This window comes from Armigeres subalbatus, chromosome 2 (assembly GCF_024139115.2).
Source record: "Armigeres subalbatus isolate Guangzhou_Male chromosome 2, GZ_Asu_2, whole genome shotgun sequence".
NCBI lineage: Eukaryota > Metazoa > Arthropoda > Insecta > Diptera > Culicidae > Armigeres > Armigeres subalbatus.
In genome coordinates this window covers 253256190-253273551 of record NC_085140.1, presented here as the reverse complement: position 1 = coordinate 253273551, position 17362 = coordinate 253256190, and the positions used below count along the sequence as shown (strand labels likewise).

The window sequence follows — 17362 nt, the reverse complement described above, 5'->3', positions numbered from 1 at the left end:
AAAGTCGTCAACAAACTGAAGTTCTATTTTCACCAAACAGTATCCAGTTACGTAACCTAGCAACTTACCAAAAATCCAACTTCCTTGGATTGCGATGTTTGAACCCAGCCCGAAACAAAAGTACTAGAGTACAAGGTGCACGAAGACATGCGGTGCACGATATTCTTCCAATTTTATCTATGATTCTTCTGTCATCCCATAAATATCAAATAATAAAATCAGTATCATGGATAGACATAACAACTATTTCGTTTATTAATTCAACATTAGCTCTGAATACTACATCCTTCTCCTTCTCTACTCTATAAACTATGAAAAAAGTATTGTCTTCCTAAAAGATTGAGAAACTAGTTTAGGTATTTTCAAAAGCAAATAACAAAATAACCCTATTCTGAAATCCACCCCCAAATCCGATTCTAAGTTTTGTAAATATTTGCTATGGAACTAATTTACATACGTAAACAAAAATCATGAATGTATTACGATTCTAATCGTTAGGAAAATACACCCAAATTTAAAACTTAAATCTGACATAATTTAAGCATAGTTTCCTTTCAAACTTCAATTGTATTAATGTTGCCGCTAATTTGCCATTATCGGATGAAAACATATATCGATAAAAATTTCGAAATAGATTGAATGGTCTCCATTTCAAATTCAGTCTTCTGAAACTGCAACAATACTTGCAACAATACCTATTTTTCTAAAGCAGCCATATGTACTTAAAGTTACGTTTTTTTTTAATCTTTATTAACGTGATTTTTTTTTTCAAAGAAGAGAAGTTCATCACTTTCAAACTTACGTATATAATCATCGAATCTCGTAGTCAATATTCAAACTCAAATCCATTAATTAATAACCTCATAGTCCTTGTCAGCTTTATTATATAACTAATTATTCAATTATATAATCACTTACATAATAATATAATATAATAATAATCATGTTATTGTACGTTGAATTCAAGACTGGACCCGACGGTTTGAAATCGCCGGTCCATCTAATCGACGTTGAAATTGTCGGTCGATGAAAGAGTGGGAGAGCAACACGACATGCCTTTTGAATTGACATTTTTTGTTCACTGCTCGCATTGGCATAACGCATACGGAAGATCCTTGCACTGTTCCCGCACTTTCATCGCTGTTTGTGTTGATTAGTTTTGACAGCTTACCACGTGCTTTTGCTGCCGCCTCTGAGCTCGGCTAGCCGTCGCGACGTGTCGATAGGTAGAATACTACCCAAGTAACACCAAGCATTACAATATTGCACATATATCAATCACACATCGGTATGCTAAATGCTAATTACATTAGATCAGTTTTTACGATGTGAAGTTGCATTTATTTATCAACTGTCAGACAACGATACTCTAAATCAGCATTACGAATGCACCGATGCATTACTGATGCTTTATTTCAACATGTCATAGTAATGAACCATTAATTCGGTCTTATAATTGCCCTTTTCCACTTTAAGTCAACTTTTAGGGCTGTGTTTTTACAAGCATATATAGCTTCATGGTTACTTGGGTAAGCTTTTGCAAGTGAAAATATTTGCAAGACAGTTAGAAATATTTATTAACACATTCGATAGACGAAAATGTGATTTAATGAAATGTAAACACATATTGCAAATGCATTGTGCAAAGTATTATGAATTCACAATTACACAGCTTCATATCAACTAATAATTAAAATGTTTGTAACAGCATCTGCATCAGTCGAATACATGGACATTCTCCCTAGATTTGAACGGTGGTTTGAAACAACCCAAGGCAAAAAATCGTTGGAATCCATCCTTTGACTAAAAACAACAATATCATATAGATCATATTTTCGAATTATAATTTATTTTCCAATCCTATTGAACAACTTTTTTATACAAAGCAAGTTAATATTTTATTTTTCAAATCCAATCAGTAAACTCAGTTGGTGAGTATATTAGTAAATAGTAAATATAATCTCTGAACCCAATCACAATGTTTATTAGGGAATTTTACTTCCTATCGTATATTTTTCAGAAATACAGCTCGGAAATCACCCAATTTACTGTCCAAACCAAATCTTCAAAAGCAATATAAAGAAACGGGACTTCTCCAATCTGAATACAACCTTAAAAATAATTCTTCAAATGTTATTATTATTGTCTTTATTATACAGATTTGTAGCCCTCGGCTGGCTCACTCTTGTAATAGAACGTCTTCAAATGTTATTTTCTTTAAATCTATAACTCTAACAACCAAATGAGATTTTCAATGAAATTCAATATTCGATTCGAAATTCCAAAACATGGTCTAAATTAAATCTTCGAATACAATCATCCCGTCCGAAGTTCAAACGTGAACTTTTAATTTAATTTAAATCATGTCATGTCTCCTGTTTTAAAATCTGAAGAATGGTCGAAACCAGTCATTAACTACTAATTCCTTATATAATCTTTTCATCCAGTTCTATTTCTCAATCCTCGGATTGCGTTCTTACTTTTATAAGTTTTTTTTCTTTACTTCAACGGGGATCCTTCCCTGGCTGCACACTTGTTGTTAACTAGCTTCTGTTACTTAAATATGACCTTAAATATGACCTCATCAAGTCGTATTTAAGTTACTGCAAAAAAATGGTCAGAGTTGTGCTACTCGGGTTGGCTCATTGACATTTTGCTTGTACTCCGAGTTCAACATGCTGCGGAATGTAATTCGAGGCCAAGCTTCAAATTCAATAACTGCATACGATTTTCGAATCCGAGCTACAAAATTCTAAAGGTCTGTTCAAACATTGAGATGAAATTCAACCACAAAATCATTTCTACAGCATTTTTCAAATATTATATTTGTCTTCATGTAAAATACTTGCAGCCCAAGGTTGGCTCATCTCCTGTTTTTTTTAATATGTTTTAATAAGTCTAAAAGACATTAAAATCGTTTTTCCGAATCCAGTTCATAAATGAATATAATTAGAAAAACAATTGTCAAACACATTTTTCAATTCGAATTTGTTGACCTAATATTTGGATCAAACAATCACCTTCAATTGTTTATCCAATCATCGAATTCAATATTTATTTTATTCTAAAATCCAAACCTTTTTTTTTGTTTGTCTTTATTATGGAGACTTTCAGCCCTAGGCTGGCTCGTCTCCAGAAATCCAAACTTCAAATAACCGCTTAATCCATTTTAATACAACTTGAAAAACCATTCTCTGATTCTAATCATCAAAACGAATCTTTGAATGAAATTCAAACAATGGTAATTCAAAATACTAAATTCAACGTTTAAAACAAATATTAAACTTTTGTTCCATTGAATAGTCTTGAATGGAAAAAATATTTTTCTTCTAAATTGATTACGCAAACTAATCTCAAAATTTCCAACAAAATATAAAATTTTAACTTCGAATATTAGATTTGAATGAAATGTCCAACGTGGTGTTTAAGTTGTTCATTGCAATGTTCTGTAAGTCATACTTTAATGTTTACTTTGAATTTGAACATCAAACAGTATTTAAATTCAATAACTCAATTCAATCTCCAAAACCAATACAAATCGTAAATCAAATCAGTTTAATCAATATCCGAATCAAAAAAGGAGACTCGCTCGTTCAGAACCTTTTTTGTTTTTACTTAGGAGACCTGTTCGCTCCAGCATAGTTTTTTTTCAACCTCGGAGACCTGCTCGCTCCGGCATTTTTTTTTTTCCTCTAAGCCTCGGAGACCTGCTCGCTCCGGAATCATTTCTCTTTTTTTTTTGTTTTTACTTCGGAGACCTGCTCGCTCCGGAATCTATTTTTTTAACCTCGGAGACCTGCTCGCTCCGGCACTATTTTTTCTCTCTACCTCGGAGACCTGCTCGCTCCGGTATTTTTCAAACTTCGGAGACCTGCTCGCTCCATAATTCAATTTTCATTTATTACAATTTACTCAAATACTTACCTAGATACTAAATAACTAGCATCCATTTTGATGTGCAAGTTACCGAATATAAACTCACAAAATAACTACCGACTGCGTCATGTCGTATTCCAGCCGAAATTGGCTGGAATAAACCGCCATTGAATAGCAGTGTGACATTCCGTTCGAAAAGTCGTCAACAAACTGAAGTTCTATTTTCACCAAACAGTATCCAGTTACGTAACCTAGCAACTTACCAAAAATCCAACTTCCTTGGATTGCGATGTTTGAACCCAGCCCGAAACAAAAGTACTAGAGTACAAGGTGCACGAAGACATGCGGTGCACGATATTCTTCCAATTTTATCTATGATTCTTCTGTCATCCCATAAATATCAAATAATAAAATCAGTATCATGGATAGACATAACAACTATTTCGTTTATTAATTCAACATTAGCTCTGAATACTACACTAGTGTGCTGGTAAATATGGTTAAAATTTGCCGTGTTTTACTTTTTAGCGCTAGTGTCCATTCCGAATTGCTCCTAGGCTCGCTCCTAGGTGGCAGCACTACATTGTTTATGAAGTGTATGCCAACGCCATCACTTAGTGAAATTGAGTTTTTATGTCGGGCAGCCTGCGTTGGCGGCGCTGAGGTGCGATTTAAATCTTTACACACGTTTTCAACGAAATTTTGTTCGAGCATCCATGTCTGTTCTCTGTGACCTAAGTAACACCAAGCATTACAAATCGGCATGCTAAATGCTAATTGCATTACATTAACCACAACCTCGTCCTAACTAAAGAATTCGTCTACTGACAGCCATTTGAATACGTGTATTTTTACTTGAACATATTGTCTATCCGGAATAAATTTATACCGCTTTTTATACGTTGGATTGTTGGATTTTTCTCCTGATACAGGCAACTTTCCCAACTTCGGAAGTAGTGCGCTGGATTCGCCTAAAGATGCGCTAAACAACGCATCAATTAGTTTGACAAATAAAACTTCGGAAGAAAGTTCGGTTCGGAAGTCCCGACTTCCGAATTCTAACTTGGTGCTACGCCGACAATAACAAATGATGTCCATAGTGACGCCAAATCCCGTTTTCAGTGTTTACATTACGCCATGGCCCAACCAGCAAAGGCCCAACTAAAAAGTGACCTAAGTATTGTCTATCCGGGACAAAGTTAATACGCTTTTCATCCGAAGTTGAATTTTCTCCAGATACCAGCTTACAACTTACAATTACAGAAATTGCAATAACTTACCCAACTTCAGAAGTAGTGCGCTGGATTCTCTCAAAGATGCGCTAAATGACGCATCAATAATTTTGACAGATATAACTTCGAAGAAAGGTCAGTTCGGAAGTCCCGACTTCCGAATTCTAATTTGTTGCTACGCCAACAATATATAAAATCCCTACCAGTGAATCGTGACTGAAAAACAAAATCAACATGTTTTAGGTTAGGCTGTGAACCATTCCACCGATTCGTTTAACTTTTAGTTAAAATATGACACTTCGATGGTTATTTTCCCATCGTGGTTAAAATTTTACCCCGAAGCCGACCCATTTGAGTTTTGACAGATTGATAGTTATTTGGAACGAAATGGATTTGGCGCCAATTTTCTCGCGAACAAAGTTTAACTATCGAATTGTCAAATCTAACCATGCTCCGGAGCAGGGTTATTTTTAACCACGGCGAAATAACCATCGAACTGTCAAATTTTAACTAAAAGTTAAACGAATCGGTGGAATGGTTCACAGCCTTACAAAATATTGTCGGGCCGGCACCAAACCGGACCGCGCGATTGAGCACTCGCGCTGCGACGCGAGTCGCGACATTTTGAAATATTTCATTAGTAGTGCGCATTATGCACGCATGGATGTACTATCATGCGCACTAATCAGAAATGAGTTGCGACGTCTGATAACTGCAGATATTTCATTTTATTGAAAACAAATTTTCGATTTTCTACTATACACTATAGATAGTGGAATATATAGATGAGCGAAGATAAATCCTCTGTCTCCAAACGAACTGTCAAACGTGTCTCCAAACGAGCATGACGTCACGATTTCAATGGAAACGTTAAGGGCTGTGACGTCATATGCGCGTGTGCACGGGCAAAAAAATCGACTCAGCCATGCTTTCGCTCATCTATAGATTCTACTATAGATAGTAGAATCTATAGATGAGCGAAAGCATGGCTGAGTCGATTTTTTTGCCCGTGCACACGCGCATATGACGTCACAGCCCTTAACGTTTCCATTGAAATCGTGACGTCATGCTCGTTTGGAGACACGTTTGACAGTTCGTTTGGAGACAGAGGATTTATCTTCGCTCATCTATATATTCCACTATCTATAGATTCTACTATCTATACTATACACGGAATAAAATAAAAGACAAAGGAAGATCAAACGCATCGTTGCATTTTTTTTAGCGTGATATAGTTCCCACAACGATTTCCACAAAAGTACTCCAATCGAAGATTTTTTTGATCAGTGTGTATATTGATGATTTATGAAAACAATGATTTCCGTAATGATGATTACAATGATGACATTCAGAATAAAACTGAATAAACGTATATGTACACGCAGTTCGTCTAAACAATCTTTGATACAAATAGATTCAAAGAATTTTTGTGGAAAATCAGTAAATTTTAAATGTGCCATTTGGAAACAAGCACCATTTAACACACAACCTTATCGGACGGTTCAAATTTAATGATTTTAAATGGGAGATAGCTCAAATATACCTCAAAAGATGCCGGTCCGGCGGCGTTCGTCGTTATTTCAATCTGACCAAGGTAGGTTTAGTTTCAGGTAGCTATCCACTACATAATCTAAAAGTTCCGAAGTTTATGATAAATGCATTTTTGGATAATATACAAAAAATGAGATAAGCTTCCAAATAAGTAATTCAGAACTTTTTCCGTATTGTACATCAATCAGATTTTAATTACAATTTGTCTAGAATTTATTATAAGCATTTTTAAATAATCTTCCTATGCTGCGCTGTAGGATCTGTAAAGTTAACACCGTCGGGTGTCTTCTTCTTATTTTTACTTGGATTCGTCTATAACGAACATTTTACACAGGCTTCGTTCCGATTCTTGAAATAAAATCAAATTAAACTTAGAATAAATGCACGTAACTTTACTCGTAGAATAGTCTATAAGCACAGAGAACAGACGTTTATCTTGAATTGTGCAGTTGTATAAATCTTTGTACTGGTCATTTCAAAGTATGTCGTTATGCCCCCGTTGCGGGGTGCTAGTGTGCTGAGAATTTTGGTGAAAATTTGCCATATTTTGCTTTTTAGCACTAGTGTACATTCCGATTTGCCACTAGATGGTATATGTCTTGCAGCCTACGTTGGCGGTGCTGAGGAGCTTTTACACACGTTTTCAACACAATTTTGTATGAGCGTCCATGTCTGTTCTCTGTGCTTTTAATATTACTTTAATTTTTGGTTTCAATTTCCTTTCCATCTTTTGATAGGTTCTATTTCTGCTTCCCCTGTGCCATACAAACCAAGGTAAGTAAATTACAGATTTTCAATAGTAAGTTTTTGATGCAACAACTGCTAAATTATATGAGGGTCAAACGCAAAGGGGTGTAAGTGACAAAAAGTTAGTTTTGAGAAAAATGAGTGCAAAGTTTTTCAATTTCTTTTCGCTTCATACAAATTGTATGTAAGTTCAATAAGTTAATGATTTCTGTGAATTTTCACATTTTTATAAATATCGTACAAACTACACCAACATATTACCGCAAAGCTCGAGAACCAAAGTTTTTTTTGCCAGTAGTCAACTCAATTTTGACCAAAATTGCACTTACACCTCTCTGCTTCTAACCCCCTCATTTGAAAACTAACACAATACAAAATATAGTCCAGCCAAGATTTAATTGTCGAGTTAAATTTTAGTTCCAATTTAGGAGATTTTTCAGGTTGATTTACTTCTCTACTGTCTATGATATAAAATGTCAATCAATGCGCAAATTTCAGTAAGGCAGTAAAAAGCTAGCAAACGCCTAAAATAATCTAATGATCTAAATTAAAAATCCTTACAGTTATGAAAAGCAACTGAAAGAAGAGATCGAAAGCTGGAACCGACTGGTTCGGGACAAGGTGCACGAAATCAACGAGTTCAAGAAGAACACCATCGAGTTAAATGCTTCGCTACTGTCCGATGAGCAACGCCGCTACTTGAGTGCGGGCCCAACGGTGGAACAGGTGGCGCAGGAATCGAATACTTTCACCCAACTGGTAGAGCGATACATTCAACGAAAATCGTTCCTTGCCAGCCGGTACGATGCTATCCTTCAGGAAACCCGCTCCCAGATGGACAATACGGCCCTGGACGTCGTGGAGAATCAGCTGCTTTCGAAGCCAATTGATTGAGTCCAACCATGGTGATAGTTTCGATTAATTTATTTTTTGCAATTTGATGTTATGAATTAAAGTAATGTTTGTAAAGTTTGTATCCAAATGCATTTCTACGATTATACTCAATTACTAACATTGTTTGCGTTTGTTTATGTATGCCTAAAATCTAATATTACAGCCAATTTTAATATTTAGACAAGAACGGGAAAATGGGTTTAACGAAAATAAACGGTCTATTATTATTCCACGTAGGTATTGCGATGCATTGCACGTTAGTTACAATAATATTAGATTTTTCAAAAATTGTGCCGTATAACACGATAAATCAAAGTACGGAATAATAACAGCTTTTTTTTAAATTATAAATCATCTAATCTAATGTAGATCATAATCACTTTTCAAATGCTCACTCATGCGCTGCACGAAGAACGGTCTGGCCGACGGATGCTTATAGTGAGTCTTATGGTTGTCCTTCACAGGGGTTGAACTACTCATGTTATGCGCATTATTGTCACTATATTCAGTTGAAGATCTCTCCGTCTTCTTGGTGTTATCATTGCTCCCCGTTGAGCTTTCTTCCTGCTTAGCATGTGGACGAAGCAAATCGCCCGGAATTGTTTTCTCTCGAATTTGGATCATTGAAGTATTCATCACCTCGCAGTCGATTTGCATCAGTGTCACCTTATCCGATGAATGCGTTGCTGAAGAAAAGACAATTTTGTTAGATTTTTTTTTCATTCTCTGTGGTTTTAACAATCATTCATTCTTTGAGCTGCTATAACTTTTTTTCTGATGTCCTTCTAGCCATCCCCGTATTTTTTTAGGTTATTCTTTATCGTCATAGAAATTAATGATGAAATAAAACCAAGAGTGAAATGTGAAAATGTGTGCTTCCGCACAGTTCTTTGGGAGCCCAAACAATTACGAAAATCTACCATTCTACTCGAAAAAATGGGTATTTTCTACAAGAAGGTAGTTTTCAAATACCACAAATTTAAATAACAATAATTTTTCTAGCCAAATAATTAGGTCTCCAAAAATTCACAGATAAAACTTTCATTCCCATCCTTTCCCATCTTCTTAAGTGGTAAGCACTACTTACCATTATCCACCATTGCCGGCAACATCAGCGACATTTTGGGGCGATTTGTTTTATTGTACGCCAACGCCGGCAGCAGCAAATGTTCCCCACTAAACGAAACCAGATAGAACGTGTCATCCCGACGGCCAATTTCTTCGAAGAATTTGGCATACTTCTTCCCGAAGCCAGAATAGTAGAACGCCAAGTCGCTTTCCTTTCTCGCCTTCTGTTTCTGGTATATTTCCAGTTCTCTGACTTTCTTTCCTTTCACCTGGAGGCGCTTCCTATTGCCGGCTTGCGATTTCGATCTTTTCTGAAAGGACTCCATCTGGGAGCTTATATCTTTCATTTGCCGATACATCGAATCGATTGTGTCCTTCAGGGCGAACATTTCCGAAAAGGAGTTTATACTCATGTCGTCTCCATCCCGATCGGTAAGATTTTTGTAGCCGTTTTCGCCTATCCAGCGACGCAGTTCGCTGGCCAGCCTTATGTTTTCGGTTTGATTCACGTAAAAAGGACAAACCGACAACGATTCCTCACCATGCGTACCCAACGAAGAGAGATCTTCAAAATTACTCATATTCAGACTTACATCGACATTCCGTGCGTTAAAAAGTGTGGAATCATCCAACCATAGTAGATTGCGCTTGTGATGGGGTGCTTCGTCTGTGGATTCTAACAAATCACGATTGGTTGCTGGGCCAGACAGCAGATTTCTATTTGAAGATAGTTACAATATTATATTGGTTATTAGTCATTATTATTTTGATCTTACCCAAGTGGTCCCAAATTGAACGACACCATAAACAACATTGCCAGCACAATCACAGTATTTTTACGTACGTTCGGTGTTAGCTGCTTGGTAATTGCATTCATGCTACCAAATGTTATTCCATTTTTATTGCATGCACATTTTTGTCTTACCTTCTCAACCAGTTTTGCGTTTTCCTAGGAAGAAATTAAATTTGCATTAATTTCAGTAGATACGAAATAATTCATCACTACAAACATCTTTCAAGTAGACATTTTCTTTTGTCAGCTCATCGATGCGCTGCTCCAGTGAGGTGACGTACTCCTTTTTTCGCACCCTGGACAGATATGCGGATTCTCGATTTTTAATCATCCGTTGGTGTTTCTTGAGCACACGTTCATTATTAGAACCATCGATTGATGGCAACAATAGGGGCATTTGTGCGTGGGGGTCAACACGTGAAGGTACTGCCTGTTCTTCTGGCGCATGCTTTTCTTGAATGGATGACATCGGCGGTAAAGATGTGGGTGAATGGTGAAGTTGTTTCGGGAGCACAGGCTTATCTTTAATGGGCACAAGCGCTGAAGCTGGCGTCGCTTTAATCAAAACCGTCCCATTTTTCGGTTGATTCTTCATATTTTTAATTAATGCTTGATAGTCTTTTGCAGTTAAGATAATGGTTTTCTTTGTAATGGTTTTGGAGACGCATCCGAGATTGCCATTATTATGCGACATCGTCTTTTTTGGGGGTATCTTAACCTTCTTCAGATCGGCTAGTTTCATCGGACAGGATGATGTCTGTACTGCCGGAAGTTGTGCTGCCCCTACCCTAACTACGTTATTAAAATGGGGAATGGTCACAATCTGTGGTGGATTCGAAGGGTATTCCGGCGAAGTAGGAGGGCTGTCCAACAGAATATTGTGCATTTGACCACTGCTGCATGACCCATAACCGCTCGAAGGATATGAATCGAAACTTCTGTTGCTATCCGAAGGAGATGGAGTATTTCTGTTGGATCCAGTCGAGCAGTCTGACTCGCTTTCCCGCTTGACAACCCCATTCAGAAACATGTCCGGATCTATGAAATCCCCATATTGAGGACTATTCATGTATTGGTCTTGATTCAATGATCCCTCTTCGGGTGGCCTCATGATAGAACTGGTTGCCTCGCTGTCAACACTCAGACAACCCTGATACATTTCCATAGGAAAATCCTCAATAATTGGATCGATATCCAACATAGTCCCTTCTGAAAATTTGAATTCAATCAGTTTAAAATATTAAGAGAAACGCAATTCATCTATAGCAGATTTCTATTTATATTCAAGCCGGTTGTTGCTCAGCGTCTCTGACGCAAAACCTTGTTTTGTTTGCTTCACAGATCTAAACTGCTTAACTCACCATACAACTGATGTTCATCCATCGTGGCTAAATTTATACTATTGTGGCACAATATTTAATAGCACGTGAATGTAAAGCATCTAAATATTGTCGAATATTTTTTTCAAATTTTGATAAACAAGTCACATTGTTAATGTTTCTTCTGGCTTCCATGCATATTCGTAATAATATGGAATATGAAAACACGCAATTTGTCACGACACTATAGCAATTCACTTTTACATGAGGAAATACGTACTAATTGTAATCTGGGACTTATTACCAAACTTTTTTTGTATAACTAAATTCATTAAAAACTATAAAGATATAAAATTTTATGTAGCAAGTAGGTAATTGAAAACAAAATGCAATTTCAGAAAATTTCTGAATGACGTTTGCCGAAAATGATGACAAATCACTGGCACCCATCATCATAGTCGTCATTGTCATCAGATTGTCATAATGATGACATGACAACACGCTAAAAATGAACTACTCAAAATTGAGTCGAATCCGACTCATTTTCATTAAAAACGGGACAACTCAAAATTTGAGTAAAAGATACTACTTTAATAAAATGATGATTTCGCGAAAGTTAAGCTTGGCCTTCCATCAATTTTTAATACGACAGATGCGAATCAAGTTTATCTATCTATCTAAGTGCATTTTACGACAAACAGACTCCTAGTTTAAGTGCAATCATCATTTTATTGAAGTAGTATCTTTTACTCAAATTTTGAGTTGTCCCGTTTTTAATGAAAATGAGTCGGATTCGACTCAATTTTGAGTAGTTCATTTTTAGCGTGAACTTCTACAAACACTGTTAGATGACTTTACCCATTAATGGGTACTGTGTTATTGTTGATATTATTCCCACCGTGAAAAATTCACCCATTTTCTTGAAAAAGTGCCACTACCCATTTTAATGAGTAGTGGCGCTTTTTGAAGAAAATGGGTGAATTTTTCACGGTGGGAATAATATCAACAATAACACAGTACCCATTAATGGGTAAAGTCATCTAACCGTGAAAAGTTCCACAAAAAAGCACACACTGAAAACCAAAGCTACCCAAAAGTGGGTTGTTTGCACTCAAAACCGTAGTTTGGGCCAATAACCCAAATTTGAGTAAAATGACTTTTCTGGCACTACACTGAGAAAAGCGACATGGTAATGCCTACTATATCAAGGGTAATGCTGAAAACATTCTACCAATTGATTTCGGTAGAACACGAAATGTATTTGAATCGGCCAGATAAGCAGTGGATTTTACTATGTTGTTTACTGGTTTAGAATACAGTAGGTTTTACTATGCTTACGTCATGTGTACTATAAACCATAGCACATACACAAAGTGGAATTCACCACGGAATGAGGGTTCATTTTACTATAATATGGTGAGAAAATACTATGCGTTTGTTTAATAATGTTTGATAATTTCCGATTTCAATTATGCGAAAGGAAGAAAACATAATTTTGATAACACTTTATTATATATTTATACAGTATACATGTTGTATCACTCAAATTCCCACATCTAGGAGGAAATTTGTTGGTATAAAACTAATCTTGTGCCGTCTCGTGTGAATTCAGGAACTGGGAGATGGATTATTTGAACGCCAGTGGACAATAAGCAGGAACTTCGGCTGAAACTGGACCTGAGCATCTTTTCGATTGACACGGTGGAGTGCACTTCTATGATAATATTTTCGGTTGATGTTCTGCGTATACTTTTTTTCTGGAATCAATTGAATTGATAATCATTATTGTTGGAGCTTGAAATAGAATTGCTGGTTGAAGAAACTTACCAACATTGTTTCTCTCATCGTCGTTTCATCACCCAAATGAAGGATTTCGTTCTTACACATAATATTATGCACTCGATAACCTTGATTTAATTCCAAGTTTAATTCGGTGTTGCTGAATTCGTCGATAAGTATTACCTATGTATGGAATTTAAACTAGAAATTAATCTATGTTGGTCAATGAATAATAGGTGGAAACTTACCAAATTTGAATCGATAAATGATGAATTAGTTGATTTGTTTCAAATCCCTTATTGAAAGTAATCGCGAGTAATCGTACCATCTAATTCAAACGAAAAAATGTTTTTTGGGTTTGCAATTTTTCTTTGGCTGGCTGTTTGGCAGAACTGACTGTGTCTACTGCAATTGATGGTTAGTCTTACTATGGATCTCACATCACGTGTGCAGTTCACACTACTATGAATCAGGTGTTATGAAAACACTTATAGTTTATTTTACCATTATGTTGTCATACACGCCCATGGTAGATTTGAACGCAACTGAGTAGTTGTGGTCACTACAGAATTTTTTTCAGTGTAGGTAGTTTGCCTTTTAATCCCATGTAAACAATTTACCCAAAGCTGAGTTTAATTTATCCAAAGCGGACCTTAATCAACCCAAAATAGAGAATATTGAATTTACTCAAATTTAGGTTATAGGACAGGGCCAAAGGTGCTGGTTGAAAGAGATGGCGCCACAACATTTGTAGTAAAATGAATTTTCTTGTATGGACAAATCACCCGTTCTCACTAACTACGCAACACAGCGATATGTGACGTAGGTAGAAAAGCTTCAAATTTTTTTCTGATTTTTTATATCCCTATTGCATTTTGCAACTTTAAATAATAAATGAGATCTGATTACTGCTCCATACTAAACTCAAGCGGTTTACTACAAATTTCTTTATGACTGCTCTCCACCTAGAGTGTACAAAAGTAACATTCAAAACTTACACTATTCAACGACAGTTGTCACTACTGTATATGTAAAATTACATTGATATAAAAACAAAGCATCGCCACCTCTCGCTTGGTAGTGTCAATATCGCAATTTATACCAGCAGGTGTACTAGTGTTGTTGAAAAGATTTGAAAGGGCCTCCAGCGGATTTTTAGCTAGAATGCCACTGGTCTCGTCCTATTGGCCTGGGCAACCTCGGTGAGGTGTTTGCATCTTGCTCTATTTTTGACATCAATCATGGGAAAGAAAGAGAAAACTACCCAAATTTGGGTAATTTTTTTCTGCGATGTTCTCATCAGTGCGTATTATCAATTCAGTGCAAAGCCGAGTTATAGCCGCTAACGAAGTTGGATTTTTCTCCCAAATCATACACTGAGGAAAATGGACGTATGATTTTCAATCAAACGCCTTATGAAAATTTGCCACAAGGAATCGGTATGAATTTCAATATGTTGCCTTATGAATGATGATTTTCGTTTGAAAAAAAGTGAAGTGCGGCAGACTGGGTTCGAACCATGGACGTCGGGGTCGGGAGGCCGGTATGTAGACCACACGCCCATCGACGCTTGATTGCTCAGGAAGGTAACTGCGTATAAGAAGCACTGTTGGTGGGATAATCAGTCGAAGATTCATAAGGCGCCAGTTATGAATTTCGATAGTCCAGTTCGCTGAGTGTACGTTAAACCTAACTTCGGAAGTGGTGCGCTGTTTTCATTTGGTGATGTGCTAAACAGCGCACCACTTCCGAAATTAGGTTTAACGTATGGATTGTGAGAAAAATCCAATTTCGATAGCGGCTATAATTCGGTTTTCTACTGAATTTATAATATATTTATTGAACTCAAAGTTTGGGTTGATTTCCCGCATAGAAATAAATCGTAGGCTGAACGGTTAAAATTATACGTTTTCTATTCCATGTTCCATCATCATTAACTGTATGATACATGTGAAATCATATGATTCATTAATTTAGGTCGGATCATACAAAATTATTGTCGGATTATACATGTTGCAATAATGATTACTGGAATGAGAAATGAAAAATAATCTGTAGTAAAAGTATTATTAATGATATGATCTGGGTTGTTTTTTACACACGACTGTAGGGTTGAGGTTTGTTTTATTTTTAGTGCAATAAAGACATTTCTGTCAGCGGCAGTTGCTCGACTTGAGCCAATAACGGTCATTTTTTTTTTCTTAAAGTCGGCGGTATTACAAAAAGTGAAAGTGAAACTACGAAAGAAAATAACAATTGGATAATTTAAAAAGGATTAAAATGCATGTAAGTAAAACTATATTATACTAAATCTGGAAGTAAAACTATTTTTAATTATTTCTAGAAACATCCGTTGGTTGGTGGTAAAATGATTTTATGGCACTGCGCTAGCGGATCTTGCAACGGATTCAGCTAAACTGCGAGGATATGCCTGTGAATCTTCTTTGATGGACCTTCTCTAATATAAGTGGTGTGCGAAGAGTAAAGTATTAAGACGTTGACCCAATAGCTGAACGGTATCACAACAGACCGTGTCAGGATGCCGGAACTCTGGTAGATATACTAAGGGTCTGTCTCAATTGGATAATTAAACTGAAATTAAACTTAAAAGTGACATTTCAATAATTATCAAATAACCCTGCTCGCAGAGCAAGATTACTTTTGACAGATATCGAATCATTCTCCATCGATGTCCTATTGGAATTGCTGGGTAGCACCAGCCATTCTTATAACGGGGTGATTTTTTAATTTTCGAACTGTCACTTTTAAGTTTAATTCTCCAAATGAGACAGACCCTAAGCCTTCAGCACTATGTATCCGATGATCCCGTATTGCGTCACTTTCAACCAGCGTTTAACTATTGGGTTGCTGTTTTTTGCCATTTATGTTGTATCCGGAATTGCAGCGCTATCCAAAATATATCAAATCCCTATCTTGTGTCTTACGGATTAGCGCAGCCTGATACTTTTAAATCATAGTCCGTAAGAAAGGAACCATCACCACTACATAAATTAATCTTTTTGTATAATTCGCAGGCAAAACAGTTGAATCGCATCTTTACCTTCGATTTTCTTTTGTTTTCGTTTATTTGTAAGAAAACATGTCGAATAAGAACAGCTGAAATTAATGAAAAAAGAAGCTAACAATAGAGAATATTCTTCCAATCGTTCTTGGAAAATAAGAAGAAAAAATGCTAAAAGGCAATATAAAATAATAAATAAAATATATAACTAACTTTTTAGTGTTGGCTTATTTAATGAAATGAAAACCCGAATGTGAATATCGAGGAGAATATTACCTGTACGGTATTATGTGAAATAATATTATACATATTATAATGCAATAATCATACAATTAAACGATTATCGTACAGCGTTTAATTCGAATCAAATGCAGAATCTTTAGGAAAAATCAAACGATTTGAAGTTTTTGTTGAATATAATTATAACCCGAATAATCACTAGAAACAAAAAATGAAGATAAACTAATGATTCATGGTAAAATGTCTTCGCAAAAATATATGAAAAAGTTGATGTTTTTGAATGGTAACGATACTTAACAACCCATTCAATGTATCATCCAAAATCAGAATATCATAAAGCCTATCGTAAAAATCATACATGGTATGATTAACGTACGGTATTTCGAATGATTCCATGAACAATTCTACTTTAATTGTCAATACTCAAAAAATGATAGCTAGAAAAATAGTCGTATAATACCATTCTATTCGGGTTATCTGTCCGTGCACGGTTCCTGGCCAAAACCCATTAAATAATGGGTAAAAAAGTATACATTTTTTAATGGTCTTTGAAGCAAAAAAGAGTTAATTTTTAAAGTTGATCAATGGGTAAAAAATACCAATTTTCTCAATTTGTAAGAGCAAGATCATCGGGCGCGAGTAAATTATCCGTTTAGCAAAAAGATATTTTAGTTCCTACACGGAGAAAAAAATATGGTATTTACAACCATAATTTAGTTTGTTTCAACCAAAATTCCAGTTTGAATTGATCACAAACAAATATTAGTTTGAATTCACCAATCTTGTTGTTTGAAACAAACTAAAATTCTATGTTGTAATTCTGGATGTTTACAGTTTGATT

At 35.9% G+C, this 17362-nt stretch overlaps 2 protein-coding genes and 1 long non-coding RNA gene across 3 annotated transcripts; 1 reads left to right on the top strand and 2 right to left on the bottom strand.

Annotated features, from left to right (window-relative positions):
- The first annotated feature begins 6467 nt into the window (after positions 1 to 6467).
- LOC134212081 (uncharacterized) lies at positions 6468 to 8423 on the top strand. Its single transcript, XM_062689593.1, has 3 exons — positions 6468 to 6702; positions 7397 to 7433; positions 7970 to 8423. The coding sequence occupies exons 1-3, from the start codon at positions 6630 to 6632 to the stop codon at positions 8298 to 8300; spliced, it is 441 nt and encodes a 146-aa protein (XP_062545577.1). The 5' UTR covers positions 6468 to 6629; the 3' UTR covers positions 8301 to 8423.
- Positions 8313 to 11896, bottom strand: LOC134212080 (cyclic AMP-dependent transcription factor ATF-6 alpha). Its single transcript, XM_062689592.1, has 5 exons — positions 11523 to 11896; positions 10379 to 11370; positions 10145 to 10317; positions 9388 to 10085; positions 8313 to 8986 (listed from the first exon to the last, which is right to left on the bottom strand). Exons 1-5 carry the CDS (start codon positions 11542 to 11544, stop codon positions 8661 to 8663), a joined length of 2211 nt encoding a protein of 736 aa, XP_062545576.1. The 5' UTR covers positions 11545 to 11896; the 3' UTR covers positions 8313 to 8660.
- An 891-nt stretch (positions 11897 to 12787) lies between these two features.
- Positions 12788 to 13726, bottom strand: LOC134216186 (uncharacterized). Its single transcript, XR_009980540.1, has 3 exons — positions 13508 to 13726; positions 13308 to 13442; positions 12788 to 13237 (listed from the first exon to the last, which is right to left on the bottom strand). It is a non-coding gene; the product is annotated as an uncharacterized LOC134216186 (long non-coding RNA).
- Positions 13727 to 17362: the final 3636 nt, after the last annotated feature.

Excerpts from the sequence above, each read along its gene's own strand:
- LOC134212081 (XM_062689593.1), top strand. The coding sequence starts at position 6,630 with ATGGGAGATAGCTCAAATATACCTCAAAAGATGCCGGTCCGGCGGCGT. Across the intron at positions 6,703-7,396 it reads GTTATTTCAATCTGACCAAG|GTTCTATTTCTGCTTCCCCT; the intron begins GTAGGTTTAGTT and ends ATCTTTTGATAG. Across the intron at positions 7,434-7,969 it reads CCTGTGCCATACAAACCAAG|TTATGAAAAGCAACTGAAAG; the intron begins GTAAGTAAATTA and ends AAATCCTTACAG.
- LOC134212080 (XM_062689592.1), bottom strand. The coding sequence starts at position 11,544 with ATGGATGAACATCAGTTGTATG. Across the intron at positions 10,086-10,144 it reads TTCAATTTGGGACCACTTGG|AAATCTGCTGTCTGGCCCAG; the intron begins GTAAGATCAAAA and ends ATCTTCAAATAG. Across the intron at positions 8,987-9,387 it reads GCCGGCAATGGTGGATAATG|CAACGCATTCATCGGATAAG; the intron begins GTAAGTAGTGCT and ends TCTTTTCTTCAG.